Source organism: Saccopteryx bilineata, chromosome X (assembly GCF_036850765.1).
Source record: "Saccopteryx bilineata isolate mSacBil1 chromosome X, mSacBil1_pri_phased_curated, whole genome shotgun sequence".
Classification (NCBI taxonomy): Eukaryota; Metazoa; Chordata; class Mammalia; order Chiroptera; family Emballonuridae; genus Saccopteryx; species Saccopteryx bilineata.
In genome coordinates, this window is record NC_089502.1 from 103,459,326 (window position 1) to 103,477,746 (window position 18,421).

Below are 18,421 nucleotides of genomic sequence, written 5' to 3' on the forward strand. Positions count from 1 at the left end.
TGGATCCCAGTCAGGCGCATGCGGGAGTCTGTCTGACTGTCTCTCCCCGTTTCCGGCTCCAGAAAAATACAGAAAAAAAAAAAAAAAAAAAGCATTGCAGTATTGTTTTTTTCATGTAAGTCAGGATCACGGTGAACAATCATGATAACAGGCCCCCTGATTTCAATAGAGATGAAAGGGTTGCCTCCAAAGACATGTTGGCTCTGGCCCTTATAATGGACAGCAGAGCCACGGCAGTAATCAGAATAATTTGATTTGTAGTGATTAACATGGGTTCCTTAGTTTCAAAATAGATGAGCAGTCTAATAAGGTCCTATTTTATTTATATAACCAAAAAAATTTTAGTCTAGCAAATGGAGTCCTGATTTAGTCCTCGAAATGTAGAGTCCTGGCCTCTCTCCCAAGGCATGGACTAGAGCCCCTCGAATGAAGGGGAGAGTCAATCTGGAGAGGGACCTTGCTATACTTTTTACAAGGTGTATGGTCAAGTCTTCCTCCTTGCTTTTCCCATAGGGACCTGCAGCCAGCGTAGCTGTGCCCTGGGGACAAGGAAATATCCAAACCTTTTCAAAGAGACTGGATACTGGTTCTGAGGTAATGTTAATCTCTGGTGACCTAGACTGTCACTGTGTCCACCTAAGTGTGGGTCTAAGTTTTTCTTATATTGGGCCCAGGAAATACTAAATCCCACCCTGTGGTGATTTTCCCAGCTCCTGGACATATGATCGGAGCACACACTGTATAGACAGATGGCAGAGAGGGTAGGAGGGCTATAGCTGAAGAACAAATTAGTGAGCGGAATGATCAACAAGAAAGTGTAAAGAAATACAAAATATTTTTAAAAGACTGAAGAAATGGAGGATAAAATTGGAAGTGGCCACATCGTGATAATAGGAGTCTCCGAAGCAGAGAAAAATAAAAATGGAAAAGCAGATCTATTTTGTTGAATGAATGCCTGAGCATATGACACTATGTGAGCTGTGTGTTAAACTGTCCCATCAAGCCAAGAAAGAGGCTGTCTCCGTGCAGCCGCACTCCACCACCAAATAGAATAGGTTTACACAGGCAGGGCTAGAAGACACAAGGAAGTGTTAGAGCAGGTGGATCACATTCCCCCCAGCTGCACCCTGTCTCACTCACACCTGAGGCCACCTGGGGCTTTCTCTGTGACCAGATGACTAAGGGGTCCAAATTTTTTTTTTTTTTTTTTGTATTTTTCTGAAGCTGGAAACGGGAATAGACAGTCAGACAGATTCCTGCATGCGCCCGACCGGGATTCACCCGGCACGCCCACCAGGGGGCGACGCTCTGCCCACCAGGGGGCAATGCTCTGCCCCTCTGGGGCGTCGCTCTGTCGAGACCAGAGCCACTCTAGTGCCTGAGGCAGAGGCCATAGAGCCATCCCCAGTGCCCGGGCCATCTTTGCTCCAATGGAGCCTCTGCTGCGGGAGGAGAAGAGAGAGACAGAGAGGAAGGAGAGGGAGAGGGGTGGAGAAGCTGATGGGCGCTTCTTCTGTGTGCCCTGGCCGGGAATCGAACCCGGGACTTCTGCACGCCAGGCCGACGCTCTACCACTGAGCCAACCGGCCAGGGAGGGGTCCAATATTTAAGCTTGGTTTCAGGTGACTCTGCATAGTATGCTGGCGCCAGCTGGAAGTGGTTGGCCACATTATTACAGTCCCACTTAGGGTTGATCCTGAAGGACAGTGAGAAGGAAAATTCTCCCAGTAGGAAGATTGGCTGGTCACAAAGATGGTCAGAGGTATAGAGCTGCACTGATTCATGTAGTTCCTAATAATTTAGCTAGATGATGGTTAAGGACCTGGAAAGAATAGGATTGATATATTGTTGATAAAGAGGTCTGGGGAAGAGGCATATGGCTATCCCTCTTGGAATGGGCACAGAATGTGGGGATATTCACATCCCATGGAAATGAACACCTGAGAGACTCCACTGTGGAAGAGGGTCTCAATCAGATGAACAAGATGACCCATTCTGTGAATGTCAATCTACATGTATCTCTGTTACACTTTTCCTTCCTCAGTGGACTCCTAAAAAAAAATGGCCATGGTGGCAAGCGTGGGGCTGATGCATGGCTCCACAATACGGACTTTCACCAGGGTAGTCTGGCTGTAGTCATTCTTAAGTGTCCAACCTGCCAACAGCATAGAAGTACCAGGTCCCTCTATGGAATAATTGCCTAGTGGCAGCTGATTACAGGGACAGTACGTGGGACCCCAACATTTCTCCCGGAAGGAAGCAGACTGGGAAACTCAGCTGCAAACATGTGCTACCTTTCATGAAAACAGAAAGGAAGGCTCAAAAGGTGGAACCAAGAGCCCAGAGAACAGAGCCAAGAGTTATGGAGAATTATTTTCAGGCCTTGAAACCTAGTCAAGGAATGTCCATTTGCTCAGCTGGATTTCAGAGCTGCTATAGACCAGTGGCTCCTTTGTCTCCCATTTTCCTCCCTTTTGAACTGTCATGTCTGTAGCAGCTATCCAGTGCCTTCTACGTTGGGGAATGCTGGGGACAGGTAATTTGTTTCTTTAAGTTTCAGAGATCTACAGGTGGGGAAAAATAGTACTTAAGGAGCCATACTCAAGGAATACACCCAAGGAGCTTTGTTCACCCCTGAGATTCAGGACTTTGAGGTAATGCTGAAATAGAATGAGACTTTTACAGACCTTGGGAAGGGGTAAATGTATTTTGCATGTCATGTGGAAGGGACGTGAATCATTGGGGGCCGGAGAATGAAGAGTATCAGTCTCCAGGATGGCCCCCAATGACCCGCACCTCCTGGTAGTCACACTCATGTGTAATCCCCTCCCCTCAAGTGTGCTCTGGACCTGCTGATTTACTTCTAATGAGTAGAAAATTGCAAAAGTGATGGAATGTAACTTCAGAGGTTGGCTTATAAAGACTGTGACTTCCACCTTGCCTTATGCACAATTCCCTTCTCTCTCCTCCCCCACCTCTCTCTCTCCTCGTCTGACTGGTCTGATGAAGCAAGCAGCCATGTTGTGAGCTGCCTGATGGAAAGTTCCACATGACAAGGAAACTGAGGGTGACCTCCCACCAACAGCTAGAAAGAAACAGGCCCTCAGTCTAACAACCCACACGAATCTTGCCAACAGCCATATCAGTGAGTTTGGAAGTGGATCTTGACCCCCTGAGTACAGCTTTTGAGAGATCCTGAGATGGAAGTCCAGCTAAGCTGTGCCCAGATTTGTGACCTGCAGCAACTGTGGGATACTTGTTTTGTGCCACTAAGTTCTTTGGAGTATTCTGTTACACAGCAATACATGAGTATAGGCCGGCATGGAGGTCATGCACAAGTGCAGCAATATGGAGTTGTTCTGCCTACCAAGGCCAATGTGGCTGTAGCACCACTGAGTTCCCACCTGCCGCGCAGACATCTCCACTGAGCCCTGCTGTGAGTGAGCCCTGCAGGCTCATTACTTTGGACCCTTCTGTTGCGCAGCACAGGCTGTAGGTTCACAGACACTTGGTGGGAATCTCAGCTCTGCCTGGCTGATACGCCTTGGCCAGGCCTGTTCTTCGAGGGGTCTGTTTCCTGCGTGTCTGACAGGAACCTCGTCAAATATATCACATGGAACGGCACCCAGGAGGGCTTTGCCAGAGGATCCTCCCTTCCCTTCCCTGGAATGCGAGTGTCCCGGGAGCAGGGGCCTTGTCTCTCTGCTTCTCAATACCTTTTCTCCCATCACACCAATTTCAGGACTTCTGGGAAGCATGGTCATTGTCTGCCCCTTCAGGACCCCAGTGACTACAGACCTCAGACCTTAGACCCCACTCCCATGGGGTGGCAACCTTGCCAATGAGCTTTATGCAACACAAAGGGAACAGAGTTCACATGCACAGTGTGGGGTTCCAATTGCTCTCCTGACTGCCCCTTCTGAGCCCGGACTGTGCAGGCCCCTGGCTGGAGTGGAGACAGAAGACTGGGGCCTGGGCCTTGCCTTCCCTCCAGCAGCTCCCAGTACGCAGAGCTTGGGGGTGGGAGAGACAGACCTATTAGTCCTAGAGTGTTTCAGATGCCACATAAGGCACAGTGGAGGCACACGTGAGGGGGAAAGAAGGGCTTGCTTGGGCTTGAGAAGTGGTTGGGAAAAGTCATTACAAGTGATGTCTCTTCCCATCCCCTTGTCACCTGCGACTCTGGAGCTAAGCTGGGGGGTGTGGCAAACTAAGAATGCAGCAGCAAGGTGGTGTCTATAGTAGACAATGACTTGGAAGTGAAGGTACCCTCTGCTTCCTGATACTTCCTCCCCACCTCCCACTACCCGCTGCCCCTCCCCTCCATTCCAGCCGGTCACTCCTCTTTCTAGGGGTTTCTGGGGAAAAGGACCAGATCTACAATCAGAGCATTTGACCTAGGTCTTGCAGGATGGGGACAGGGCCTCGCCTGCAGAGCTCATGGGAATGCATCTCCACTGTGCGGGTTGGGGCAAGGGCGTTGCCAAGATGGAAATGGCTAGACACTGCCGAGGGCTGGGTCCGTACCCTGGACCCCAGCACGAGCCTATGTAGCACTCTTTCAGCCTGGGAACTGCTACGTGTCGGAGACACCCTCTCTTCCTCCCGCCCGGCCACTTCTTCCTGCTCGCGGTGGGGAGTGGCAGTGAAGAGCTGCGCCTGAGCCCCTTCCTGTCCCCACTCCCATGCCTGTCTCTTCTTTTTTTTTTGTATTTTTCTTAAGCTGGAAACGGGGAGAGACAGTCAGACAGACTCCCGCATGCGCCCGACCGGGATCCACCCGGCACGCCCACCAGGGGCTATGCTCTGCCCACCAGGGGGCGATGCTCTGCCGCGACCAGAGCCACTCTAGCGCATGAGGCAGAGGCCAAGGAGCCATCCCAAGCGCCCAGGCCATCTTTACTCCAATGGAGCCTTGGCTGCGGGAGGGGAAGAGACAAGAGAGGAAGGAGGGGGGGTGGAGAAGCAAATGGGTGCTTCTCCTATGTGCCCTGGCCGGAAATCGAACCCGGGTCCCCCGCACGCCAGGCCGACGCTCTACCGCTGAGCCAACCGGCCAGGGCCATGCCTGTCTCTTCTTAAAGCATCTCCTCCAACCCCCTTTTCAGGATCAGTTCCATACAGGTGGGTATATGAAAGATGAGCTTTCTCCCCTGGACTGGGGCCTGAGGTCTAACTGGGCCCAGGACAGAATTGCCCAGGGATCCCTGCCTTCCTTACTTGTGCAGCCCGGTGCCTCTGGACAGTAAGATGGAGTAAGGCAGGGCTGAGTCCATGCTCCTGTCAAAGCTGCCAGAAGAGGTGGATTTTCTGTCATCACTAGGTTCCTATCACATGGAAAGCAGGAATGGGAAGTGGAGCAAAACCAGCCAAGCTGTCAGACGAGTAGGCAAAGTGGTAGTGCTGGGCTCCCGGGCTAGGTGGGCACCAGGGTCTGTCCTTTTGCTTTAAGCTCTTGAGTAGCAGCCCCTGTAAAACCAGGTGAGGCGGGAAGCGACGGGAAGCCAGGGGGCTGCCCCACAGAAGCAGCTTCAACGCTCCCATTTCCTCCTGTATCCTCATGGGCAGACTGAACAGAGTATTCAGGACCACAGTGGTTTTTGCCTTTGGAGAGACAAGGGTCCCTTTATGAATCTGATGTGAGCTGGCTAGTGTTCCTGCCAGAAAAACATGCATGCAAACCCCCACAAAAGTATGTAAACTAACTCCTGTGATGATCCCTGACCTAGGCCAACACATTCACTCTGGGGCTCGGAAGGGGGAAAACAGTCTGCCCAATATAAAGGTACCATTAATACGTACATCTAAAAGTGACTTTGGCTTCAAACCATTATGCTTAGTGAAAGAACAGTCAGAAAGGATCACGTATTGTATGACTCCATTTATATAAAATATTCAAAATAGGTGAAATCCATGTAGATTAGTGGTGGCCTAGGAATGAGGACCTGGGAGAGCGGAGTGATGCCTAGGAATGTGGATTTTTTACAATGATGAAAACATTCTAAAATCTTTTGTGGTGATGGTTGCACAACTAGAATATACTACAAGCCATTGAACTGTATACTTTAAGTGGATGAATTGCGTATGTAAACTACATTGCAATAAAGCTATTTGTAAAAACTGCACTTGGGTTGCAAATGACCACACATCTGAGCTTTAGTCCCCATCTACAGAGGCAGAAAGAACCCTCGAGAGCGGAGAAAAACCAGGGAAGGCTCCCTGGCATTATGAGACAGACAGAAAGCATTCCAGAAACAGCGAGATTATATAAATATATACTCTTGGTCTTCAGGGCAACGAAGCATCATGGACAGCTTTAAGCAACAGAGTGACATAATCAGATCTGCATTTTAGAAACAATTAGTTTACTGAATTGTACACATTTAAAACAGGTCAATTTCATGGTATGTCAATTATACCTCAAGAAAGCCAAAAAATCACGCCCGAGGCTTGAGGCTAGACAAGGGCTGCTGCAGGAGTCAGGGAGAGGGTCAGGGCCACCTGCGGAGAGGTGGGGAAGACTGCCGTGGGGAGTAGGAAGACTCAGGGCTGTCCGCCTCCAGTTAAGGAGAACCCGAGGCGGCTCCGGAGCCCAGAGCCCGGAGCCCGAGCCCAGAGCCCGAGCCCAGAGCCCAGAGCCCGAGGGCTTCAGCCCCAGTGCTCCTGGCAGCTGGTCCGCTGACAGGCGATGGAGGCACTCACTGTTCTCCCCCTTCGAAGAGAAATGCACTTCAGAAACATGTTTCCAAAAAATGTTGCTAAGGGTTTTATTTCTAACAAGAGGAAAATAATAAAATAAAATTAAAATAGGCTTCAGTTGGAACCAAGTTTCTTGTTTTGCTTTTTTTTTTCTTTTGAACAAATTAATTACACACCAACAATCTTGTTTTATTACAACATGAACCCAGGAGGAGGAAAGGAGATAGGGCAGAACAGGGGGGAAGGTCCAGGTGGTTGTGAGGACAAGCACCGAAAGCTTTCTTCAGATTATGGGGAACCGTGGTCAGTTCCCCAACGAAACCATTTAAAAGAAACTGTGAGCACAGCTTTGTGAAGTTTCCTCCTCCTGGGTGGACCAGTCAGGAGAAGGGAGGAGAAGGGAGAGGGAGGCAGGACGAGGGGAGAGGGGGAGTGAGGGTGGAGGTGAGGTTTGTGTAGCCCGGCCTGGCCATGGCTAGAACTGGGGCGAGGAAGAGGAGATTCCCCCAGTTTGCATACGCACTGGCCTTGTCTCTGGAATGGTGCTGGCCCAGGCCCAGTCACACCCGGCCCCCTGCCCATCATCCGTCTGTCTGTCTGTCTGCCTCAGGTATCTGGGAATGCTGGTTCGAGGCTACTAGGGAGGGGGACTCCAGGGGCCGGCCCCCAGGAGCTGAGGTCTGAACAATACCTTGGAGTCAGAATATAAAAGTCAAGGGACTCAGGGGTGGGCTGGGGTGGGGGGTGGCCATCCCCCCTACTCGCCCACCTCCCAAGAAGCAGGCTTGATGGTCAGAAAGAGGATCCTTGAGGCCAAGGGGGGTCTCTGTCGGGGTCTGTGCCAGGCTCAGCCATCGTCACGACTGTTGCTGAGGTGGCTGCTGTGGGCAGGGCACATGAAGCTGGGGAGTCAGAATGGAGAAGGGGGCCGAGGGGCCTGAACTGGCCTCTGGGGCTGGCTCCAAGCCATCCTGGCTCCCCTGGGTGCTGGGGCTGCCGGTGCTGGGCAATGGCTGGGCGGGGCCCTCAGCCACAGCCTCCTCCTCCAACTCCTCCTCCTCCTGGGCCTCCTGGGCCTCCTGGGCCTCCTCGGCCTCCGGCCCTGAGCTCCGGACCCTCTTTGGCTCTAGCTCCTCTCGGACTGGGTCATCACCCTCCCCACCCCGATCCACCTTCCGCCGCCGACGCCTCTCCAACGCCCGGCCCCGGGCCCGGCTCCCATGGCGCTCTGCCTTCTCCAGCTGTGATCACAGATAGGCAGAAAAAGGTGCGGGCTGGTGGTCAGGCCTGGGCTCCTGCCTTGCCCGGCCTGACCTCCTGGCCCTGCCCACAATCCCTTCCTCACCTCTAGAAGTGTGCGGATCCGCTCCAGGTCTGGAGGCTGCCCAGCCTGTAGCAGCTGCCAGATGCTGTGGTTCTCATCCAGGGTAACCTCGAGTAGGTCCCCCTCCAACATGAGCTCCTCCAGGGGGGCCCGGGTTGCCTCGGGCAGCTCCAACATGGGGCCAGTTAACTGTGGCAACAGCGAGGACAGCAGCTCCAGGTCTGGGGGGTTGTGGAGACAGGCTGGGTTAGAGGCTCCCCCGGTTGCCTCCCCAGCACCACAGCAAAGCCAAGGACCGTGTGGGTCAACTGTGGTGACAGCCAATAAACAGCCTGCCCACATCTAGACCTACCTCTCTTACCTGAGCCTTCCCCTGGGGCTACCTTCTCAGGACTGGTCACGCTGTCTCCATTCTCGAGCAACCCTTGCACCTGCCAGAGAGCAAGAATGGGGAATGGTAACTGAAGAACCAAGCCCTGTTCTTCCCTCGAATCTGAGACTTGGAACTCCCCACCTCCTGAAGAAGGGCGGACAGGCTGCCAGCAGGGACCAATCTAGGAATCTGGACAGAATACAGAATGGGGCAGGGAGAGTGGGCCAAAGGAAATGGAAGGTCAGAGACCACAGAGAGGGCTGGAGTCTAACAGGAGTGGGGGCTGGGGGACAGGAATGTGAAGACAAGAGCTGGGCTGGGCAGCTCACCTTAGGCATGTCCTTGCCACTGCCTTCTCTAAGAGGATCAGAGGCAGGGGCTGAAGGGTAAGTGGGCGGCTCCTCGGGCCTGGGTTCAGCCTGCAGCCTCTGGCGAAGTTCAGCCAGCCGTCCCAACAGAGCAGTCACATCCTCAGAGGCCAGAGCCTGCCTGGCGCGGCCTTGCCAGCTGATGGCCCTCTCTGTGAGGCACTGCAAGGCCTCGCCCTCGGGCAGCCGCACAGGCAGTCTCTGCAGGGCTACCAGCAGTGCCAGGATGGTCTCCAGGCGTGGGCGCCGCGAGCGCATGCACAGCGGACATAAGAATTTGGTGTCCCACTCCCACCAGGCCAGCAGTGGGGGTGAGGTGGGACTCGGCCTCGGGGAGCTGAGGAGGCGGGGCACCGACACGCATCGCCCATGGAACCAGTCCTGACACAAGTCACACTGCAGAGCTCCCACCCCGGCCGGCACCTGCCCGCACACACAAATGGAGGTAGCAGACGAGGCCGTGGTCGATGATGCCAGTGGACTGGGCTTGGCGGAGTTGGTACGCCGTAGCTGCAGGATACCCTCCTTCTCCTTCTGTTCCCCTTCCTTGAAGGCCACGATCTGCCGTGCCCAGGATGGGGAAGAGGAGGTCAGCAGCCCACCTCTTTCCTTGTCTGGTGCCACAAACACCCCACCCCCAAACCAGCAGAGGTGAGGCCCAGGGAGCAAGTGGTCTGCCCATGGTCACCCAGCTTAGACACTCCCGTCTCCCGTCACCACTCTTCTCCCCATCTGGCCCATGCTCCTTACCACAGAGCCTGGGTCCCTGAGGTCCTGCGCAGATAGCCCCAGTAGCTCTGTGTCAGACTTGTACAACCCCAGCTCCTTCTCCATCCACCGGCTGCGCTTGGTGCTGTCGGAGCCAGCGTCTGCACACGGGCAGAGCACCTGAAGGCAAACAGAGGGATGACAGGCTTCCCTACCAGCCACCATCTCTCCTCCCCTCCTCAGCACCCCCAAACCCTCACGTTTTTATATGAGCCATCTCACAATAGCCAGGCCACAGGCTGGAGAAGCTGAGGCTCAGGTCCCGCCCTCACCTCCAGCAGCGTGTAGCACGAATTCTTCTTGAGGAAGGTCTTGGAGGCCTTCTCCCTCCAGGAGTGCGCTGTCAGTACCTGCAGCTCTAGCTGTCTCAGCTCCTCCAACCCCACGGGGAGGTCCCGGCCCACGGCCACCAGACCCTCCAAGTCATCCAAGCAGGGGTAGTGGTCACCATTCTGGGACAGAGGCAGAGAAAGCTCAATTCAATAAGCCAACATCTAATGATATTCCTCTGTGCCCAGCCCTGAGCTGGGAAGGCAGACTGGGCTCAACGATGAGGCAGAAAGAAACAGGGATCATCCTAAGCACACCCACCTGGCTCTCCCCGCAGTGCCTACATCCACTGGTTCAGGCCCCAGGTACCCAGTCAGTCTGCCTGCCCATCAGACAAGTTACTGTGCTGTGGTCTGCCCCTTCTTCGCTCCCTACCCTACTCTCACTCTCACCAGTACCCTCTCCACCCTCCAGCCGCCTCACAAACCCTCCTCACGCTGCACATCGTGCATCTTCAGAGTTGTGTCCCAGTCCTCCAGCCAAGCCAACCCAGCACAACCCAATGTCTGTTAGCTCCCCTGGCTGGACTGAAGGTATGGGATGGAGATGGGGGGGTGGCACAGGGTCCTCACTTGGATCTCATCCACATCAGCAATCCAGGCCCGGGCCTTAGCAAGAGCCTCCTTGAGAGCCTGGATGTTGGGCAGGTGAACAGGGATGTTTTCTGCCTCATGGATTATGGCCTCAAGTGTGGCTGGTGGATGCTTCTGCCTAAAGGTAGGGAAAAAAGAAGCCTCAGTCTGGGGTGGTCTACCTGACCAGAAACCCAGCCTGACCACCAGATATATTGGCATGAGCCCCTGGGGCTGCCACGTGGGCCTACTTGCATGTATTCTGCCTACGGGTGGCTGCCAGTCACTGCTTGCTCCAGACTGCACGCACCCAACTTCTGCCAGAGCCCTCGAGCCTCTGCTTGTCCGCCAGTCTGTCAGCCTGCTGGCAGTGCCTACACACACAACCTGAGGTATTAATCCTGTGCTGCAGTTTGTCAGATTGCCCTGTGCGTAATGTCTTTCTACCAACATCTGTCCATCAGCCTGTTGTTACTTGTGCTCATGTATATGCACACCTGTCAGCCTGTAGAGCTAGTCTTCTATACACCTCTGTATCTGTCCAGCTGTTTCCCCACAAGCCTGTCTCTGCTTCTATGTGTGTATGGAGTTTTAAAAAAAATAAGATAGGGAACAAGAAAGGGAAGGAGAGTCAACACACCCAACATGGGAGTCTGCTGCCCAAGCCACCCATGGGAATCATCTTCAGCTTCCCCACTAAATCTGAAGGTTGGGGTAGGGCAGGGAAGAGGCTACACTTACCTGGCCTCCAGGCAGAGGTGGGCCTTCTCCTCCCAGCGTTCAGCAATGGTCAGCAGCTCCTGTAGCTCGGCCCGGGCCTTATCCACAGCAGAGCTAGGGGCTACACTGGCACCCGCGACCAACAGTCCCCGCATGACAGCCAGGGTGCCCCTTCGGGCTGAGGGGGCCAACGTGCGTTTCACCTCATCCAGCCATCGCGCCTGTTCCACCTGCCGCTGGAGCTGCTGGGCCTCAGGCACCTCCACCCCCAGCTGCCGCCCCCTTTCCAACAGGGACTGCAGTAGCCCTGGACTGGAGGGCAGTGAGGCCAAGGCCTCACGGGCCTCAGCCTGGTAGGCCTCCACCTGTTCCAGAATACCCTACCAGGACACAGATGAAGAACAAACTCTTCAGCTGGGCCCACTCAGAGGTCCCACAACCAGATCCCCTTGCCCCACCTACCTTCTCCCCCTTCAGTATCTGGGCTCTCCTCCCTCACCATGCCCTAAGACCGTGGTTCCTAACATTTACTGCCTATTAGAATACCCTGCTGAACTTGTTAAAATGCAGATTCCTGGTCCCCACTCCGAGAGATTCTTACTAGGGGTTGGTCAGGAGTCTATGCTTTATTTAAGTCCCCAGAGGAGTCTGATGCATAGCAGCAGGACACCCTCCATGCTCGGCTCTGCTTGGCCTTCTCACAAGCCCCTACACTCACACCAGTGTCCACGGCCTTTTCCACTCACTTCTCTACGTTCCTTAACTTGATTCAGCTTCCCAGGCCCACAAACACCCTTGTAACTTTTTCCTTTTCCTCTTTGACTCCATCAGGAAACATTCCCTTGACCCTGCCTCCTGTACTTACACCCTTGCCACCTGTCCCTCGAATACCATTTCTAAGATGCAGTCACAAGACCTTTGGCCTCCACCCTCCCGTTACTTTCTCACATGTGCATCCTGTCTTGCCTAAATATTCGACACTTTCTGAGGGAGCCAAGCGTTGCTCAGGTCCCCCAACCGCCCGGTCCCTCAGCAGTGCTCCAAGCCCACCTCTACTTACCTTAACATCCCCAATCTGGTGCATGGCACAAGGCAGGTTGTTCATCTGGTCCAGAAAGGCCTGGAGCTCAGCCAGGGTCATCTGAGGACCAGCTACCCTGTGGGGACTATGAAGTTCCACATGTGGGGTTTCAGGTCCAAACCCAGTCCCCACCTTCCCTGTCTGTCCTGAGACCCAACACCTTCGCTCACAACTTCCCACTTTGATCTCTCATGCTCCACAGTTCCCCCAGCCTCCCAGGGTAGAAGGGGGTTCTAAGATACAAGTACATTAATATAAGGGGAGAAAAAAAAACTGAGAAAAATATAGGATATATACAGGAAGCGGGGGACTTAGAAATTAATTGATAGTGACAGAAAATGACTTTTCAATCTATCAGGTTTATGCTTCTATGTCCTTTTCTTGCCCCTAAACCTTCCACAACTCCTCCTTGCCCACAAAATCCCTCAGCCTGTCTAAACTCTCCTCTAGGTACTAATAAAAAAAGACATTTCTTATGTACTCTAATTGATCAATGTCACCCTTTTAAATTTAATTTTCTAAATAATAAAACAAAACATTTCTAGCTTTCTTAGGACAGAGATACCTTCCCCACTATAGCTGCCTGGTCTCTGCCTTCCCCTGTGCCTCCCAGGCCACCTCACACTGCTGTGCTTGTCAGCTTCTTACCAATGTCATCTGCCCAAGGTATTCAGAGTCCACCCCTTGTTGTACTTTTCCCAGGTGCCGTCTCAACAAGCTACCCGTGCCAACACCTCATGCTGCCATACCCAGCTTCCTGGCCGCTGACCAGTCCCAGGGCCTGGGACACGCAAGCCTCTGCCTCGCTCAGGCAGCTCTTCAGCCGCTGCAGCAGCTCACTGTTAGGAAACCTCCGCTCGCGGGCCTCAGACTCTAGTGCTCTCAGCTCTTCAAGGCCTGGAGAGAGAATGAGAACAGCAAGGATTAGGCAGTATTGAGTCAAGCAGAGGAAGAGGGTGGGGGTACAGAAGAAAGGGGAGTAGAACTTGCCTGTGGAGTCCCTCCGTTCCCCCCCATCACTCACTGCGCTTCCGCCCATCCTCCACCTCCAGGGCCACTCGCACTTTGTTGGCCCAGGTGTCAAAGGACTCAGCCCGAACCTTCAGCTTATGCAGCATGGCAGGGAGCTCATCCAAGGTATACCGATACCTGGAGGAAGAGGGCGGGGAAGAGCACCTCTGGTCCAGCTCTTGCATCTCCCTCCTTGGCCCACTTCCTCCAGGTAGGCCCCCTGCTCACCGCAGGTACTGCCGGCTACTGGAGCACTTGCACAGGTCATTGATGTGGGAAAGGCAGACAAGGCCGTCTGGGCAGTCGTAGCAGGCCAGGGCTGAGAGGAAGCACGTGGTCTTACACTTGATGCACTGGCGCTCATCATCTGGGAGCAGCTCAAAAGCCTCTCGCTCAGCTTCCGTGATGCCCTGGGGGCGTTCGACCACGCACATTATATAGAACCAGAACAGGGACACAGACACCCGCAGCTCAGCCACCACTGAGCCCCATGTTATGAACAAATCTGTGCTGAGAGCTGTGGGGGGAGATCAAACTTCAAGGAGCACCCTGCCTCGATGAAGTCCAGACTCTCACAGCTCGCGGAATCACATGAACCAGGGCAAGATCAGTGTGGGCTGAGGAAGAAAATTAGCTACGATTCAGATCAGCTAAAAGGGTCTTTTGTGTGGGAGAAGGTAAGGTAAGTGGTGGACCAAGCACCAGAGGTGTGGCAGGGTGTGGGAGTAGCCAAGAGAAAAGCCATGTCCGGAGAACAATGCAGGCTTCTAGTCACTGGGCGCCACTCTGCTCCAGGCACTGTGCTGGCTGCTTAGCAGGCAAGACACACTGTGTGCACATAGATAGTTACAGATATAAAACTATAGGCCCATGTCTACTGTTTAAAGATACCGTTACGTATTTTTACACATGAATTTTTTTTTAACAAGATGGCTTCCAAACCTAAGCAATGACTTCATCTGTTGCTCAGATGAAATGGCAATCCATTCCAAAAGTGGAAGACAAGCTGGCTTTGTGGGAGGAACTGAAAGATGATACACTGCTACCACTATGGGCAAATTTGGGGATTTTAAAGGGTATTTTGAGTCTTAACAGTTTTTACCTGCTCTTTCGACTTTAACAACCAACCTCTGCATAAGATATGAGTCCAGTGCACATTACAAATCCCACTTCGCCACTTATTAGCTGTGTGATCTTGAATAAATAAATAACTAAATTATTTAAACCTCTCTAGGTTTTAGTTTCCCTATCTTGTAAAATGGAGATAATGGTACCATCCTCAATGGGTTGTTACAAGGATTAACAAAAGATAAAGCAACTTAGGACTCAGAAAATTATCTTAACACTTACTTAGAATAAGTGGAACCACACAAGACCCAAATAGCCAAAGCAATCTTGTGAAAGAAGAACAAAGCTGGCCTGACCAGGCGGTGGCGCAGTGGATAGAGCGTCGGACTGGGATGCGGAAGGACCCAGGTTCGAGACCCCGAGGTCGCCAGCTTGAGCGCGGGCTCATCTGGCTTGAGCAAAGAGCTCACCAGCTTAGACACAAGGTTGCTGGCTCCAGCAGGGGGTTACTCGGTCTGCTGAAGGCCCGCGGTCAAGGCACGTGTGAGAAAGCAATCAATGAACAACTAAGAAGTCGCAACGCGCAATGAGAAACTGATGATTAATGCTTCTCATCTCTCTCCGTTCCTGTCTGTCTGTCCCTGTCTATCTCTGCCTCTCTAAAAAAAAAAAAAAAAAAAAAAAAAAGAAGAAGAACAAAGCTGGAGGTATCACCCTTCTTGGTTACAAAATATACTACAAAGCTATAGTAATCAAAATACTATGTTACTGATATAAAAACAGACACACAGACCAATGGAACAGAATTGAGAGCCCAGAAATAAACCTCTACATATATTTGGTCAACTAATATTTGACAAGGGAGCCCAGACTACTCAATGGGGAAAGGATAGTCTCTTCAATAAATGGTACTTGGAAAAGTAGATAACGACTTGCAAAAGAATGAAACTGGACCCGTATCTCACAGCACTCACAAAAATTAACTTGAAATAAATTAAAGATGTAAATATAAGATCTGAAACCATAAAACTCCTAGAAGAAAAAAAAGGAAAAAAGCCTTGATATTGGTCTTGGCAATGACTTTTTTTCTGTATGACACCAAAATCACAAGCAAAAAGCAAAAACAAGCAAATGGGACTAAATCAAACTAAAAAGCTTCTGCACAAAAGGACAAAAAAAGAAAAGCCAACCTATAGAATGGGAGAAAATATTGCAAACCATGTATCTGACAAAGGGTTAATATCCAAAATATATAAAGATATAAATACATAACTAGCCTGACTAGTGGTGGCACAGTATAGTGTTGACCAGGGACACTGAAGTCACTGGCTTGAAACCCCGAGGTTGCAGACTTGAGTGTGTGCTCATCGGCTTATGTGCAGGGCAAAAGTTGCTAGCGTGAGCCCAAGGTTACTGGCTTGGCTTGAGCCCCCTGGTCAAGGCACAAACGAGAAGCAGTCAATGCACAACTCAAGTGAAGCAACACATTGATGCTTTTCACTCTCATCTCTTTCTCTCCTACCATTCCATTCTTGCTTCAAAAACAACAACAAAAAAAAAACCCCACGCAAATACTATATAACTCAATGACAATAAACAATTCAATTTCAAAAATGGACAAAGGACCTGAATAGACACTATTTTAAAGGCATACAAATAGCCAAAAGATACATAAAAAGATGCTCAACATCATTAATCATTAAGGAAACACACAGCAAAACCACGATGAGATTATCACTTCACACCTGCTAGGATGACTATATAAAAAAGATTAAAGTATTGGTGGAAATAAGGAGAAAAGAAACCCTTTGTGCACTGTTGGTGGAAATATACACTGCTCACAAAAATTAGGGGATCAGGGAACGAGCAGATACTCTAATACTTTCAGCCTTTTGTACAGTGCATTTTCACCAATGCATAAAAGTTGGTTTTGCATCTCATCTGCATAATCAAACAACTTTCTTTGACTTGTTTGCTTTTCTGATGTTCTTGTTTAATAAAAAATCAAATGCTTCTTTTTATCACTTCATCTTCATTTTGAAATATCCCCTAATTTTTGTGAGCAGTATAAAATGGTGCAGCCACTCTGGAGATTCCTCAGAAAATTAAAAATAGAGCCACCTTATGGTCCAGCAATCCCACTTCTGGGTATTTATTTGTCCAAAGAAATAAAAAACACTAATTCACAAAGACATATGCTCCCCTATGTTCATTACAGCACTACACTATCCAAGATATGGAAGCAACCTTTGAGTGATGAATGGATAAAGATGTATATACAGTTGAGCCTTAAACAACATTGGTTTGAACTGCATGGGTCCACTTATGTGTTGATGTTTTTCAATAAATATACAGTCAGCCCTCTGTATCCTTGGCTTCTGCATCTGCAGAGTCAGACAAATACCATGTGATTTCACTTATATGTAGAATCTAGAAAACAAAACCAACGGACAAAGCAAAACAGAAACAAACTCACAGATAAAGAGAACTGATGGTTGCCAGATGGGAAGAGGTGTGGGGGTGGGTGCAAACTACCAGTTACAGAATAAGTCACAGGGATAAATTGTACAGCACAAGGAACACAGGGGTGGGCAAAAGCAAGTTTACAGTTGAAATAGAAATAAGTAAAACAAGAATAAATTTGTTTCGTGTACTCATAACTGTAAACCTACTTTTGCCTAATCACTATTTTGCACACCTGAAACTAATATAACATTGTATATCAACTACTTTTAAAAATAAATTAGGCCCTGGCCGGTTGGCTCAGTGGTAGTGCGTCGGCCTGGTGTGCGGAAGTCCCAGGATCGATTCCTGGCCAGGGCACACAGGAGAAGCGCCCATCTGCTTCTCCACCCTCCCCCTCTCCTTCCTCCCTGTCTCTCTCTTTCCCTCCTGCAGCAGAGGCTCCACTGGAGCAAAAAGATGGCCCGGGCGCTGGGGATGGCTCCTTGGCCTCTGCCCTAAGCGCTAGAGTGGCTCTGGTCGTGACAGGCGATGCCCCAGATGGGCAGAGCATCGCCCCATGGTGGGCGTGCCAGATGGATCCCAGTCGGGCGCATGCGGGAGTCTGTCTGACTGCCTCCCCGTTTCCAGCTTCAGAGAAATTAAAAAAAAAGAAAAAAAATTTTTTTAAAGGATAAAAAGTTGTTTTACACACACAATGGATTATTATTCAGCGATGAGAAAGACGGAAATCCTGCCATTTGTGACTACATAGAAAGATAATGAGGACATTACACTAAGTTAAATAATAATAGGATATCAATTATATGTGGAATTTTAAAAAGCTGAACTCATAGAAAGGGGCAGTCCATTGGTGGCTGCCAGGGCTGGAAGGTGAAGGAAATGGGAAGATGTTGGTCAAAGTTATAAGTTAGTTTTGGGGATCTAATGTTTAGTATTGTGACTATAGGGGAAAAAAAAGAAGTGCTTCAACAAATATTTACTATGAGCTCTAATTTTCAGATAAGGATAACTATATTTCACAGGCCTATGTCATTTGACTAAGGAGGAAGCTAAGTCTCAGAGAGAGTTACTACTACTCAATGTGAGAATCTGACTGCAGTCAATTTTGACTCTGAAGACAATGCTCTAAGGATGAAACCCCTAGGTATTTTTGGATCATGGACTGCTCTGAGAATTGGATGCCAACTATGAGCCCTCTCCTCAGAAAAGGGTGTGAGCGCGCGCACACGCACACACAGCCTTTTATATAACGTCGAGATTGGGGGTCCAGAACAGTTCTCTAAGATAAGGGCCAAGTGTAAAGAAGTCCGAATGGCAGGATGAGAAGGGCTAGTCTTCCCACCTTGCTTTGGCCTCCTCCAGTAGCCTGGAACAGCCCCAGGGTCATCATTTAATAACGGTGTTGAACAGAGAGAGAAAACCACACCTGGAAACGACCAGGGGTCGCCGACACCACAGAGTGATAGGCCCCAGACTTCTAACACTTACTGTTACTCCCATTCTTCTTACAGCCCATGCTCAGAACAAAGTTATAAATGAACTTTAAAACAAGAAAGGGTTACCCTAAATGGGCAGTAAGGGATCTCTTCAGGACTAGGATCCTTTGTAATTCTATGGAGGACTCTAAGTTAATACCTTAAC

At 50.7% G+C, this 18,421-nt stretch overlaps 1 protein-coding gene across 5 annotated transcripts in view; it reads right to left on the reverse strand.

Moving 5' to 3' along the window:
• Positions 1 to 5,866: 5,866 nt before the first annotated feature.
• KDM5C (lysine demethylase 5C) overlaps positions 5,867 to 18,421 on the reverse strand; it is a 36,712-nt gene continuing 24,157 nt past the window's right edge. For 3 of the 5 annotated variants that reach the window (XM_066249584.1, XM_066249583.1, XM_066249582.1), the window contains 12 exons: positions 13,475 to 13,656; positions 13,260 to 13,384; positions 12,985 to 13,132; positions 12,215 to 12,320; positions 11,176 to 11,534; positions 10,435 to 10,573; positions 9,805 to 9,984; positions 9,515 to 9,652; positions 8,726 to 9,325; positions 8,385 to 8,454; positions 8,045 to 8,244; positions 5,867 to 7,940 (listed from right to left, as the gene is read on the reverse strand). In XM_066249584.1, coding sequence (XP_066105681.1) covers positions 7,557 to 7,940; positions 8,045 to 8,244; positions 8,385 to 8,454; positions 8,726 to 9,325; positions 9,515 to 9,652; positions 9,805 to 9,984; positions 10,435 to 10,573; positions 11,176 to 11,534; positions 12,215 to 12,320; positions 12,985 to 13,132; positions 13,260 to 13,384; positions 13,475 to 13,656 — 2,631 coding nt within the window. In that variant the 3' untranslated portion in view covers positions 5,867 to 7,556. Of the gene's footprint in view, positions 7,941 to 8,044; positions 8,245 to 8,375; positions 8,455 to 8,725; positions 9,326 to 9,514; positions 9,653 to 9,804; positions 9,985 to 10,434; positions 10,574 to 11,175; positions 11,535 to 12,214; positions 12,321 to 12,984; positions 13,133 to 13,259; positions 13,385 to 13,474; positions 13,657 to 18,421 lie in introns of all 5 variants that reach the window. The other 2 variants (XM_066249581.1, XM_066249580.1) reach the window with 1 other exon arrangement.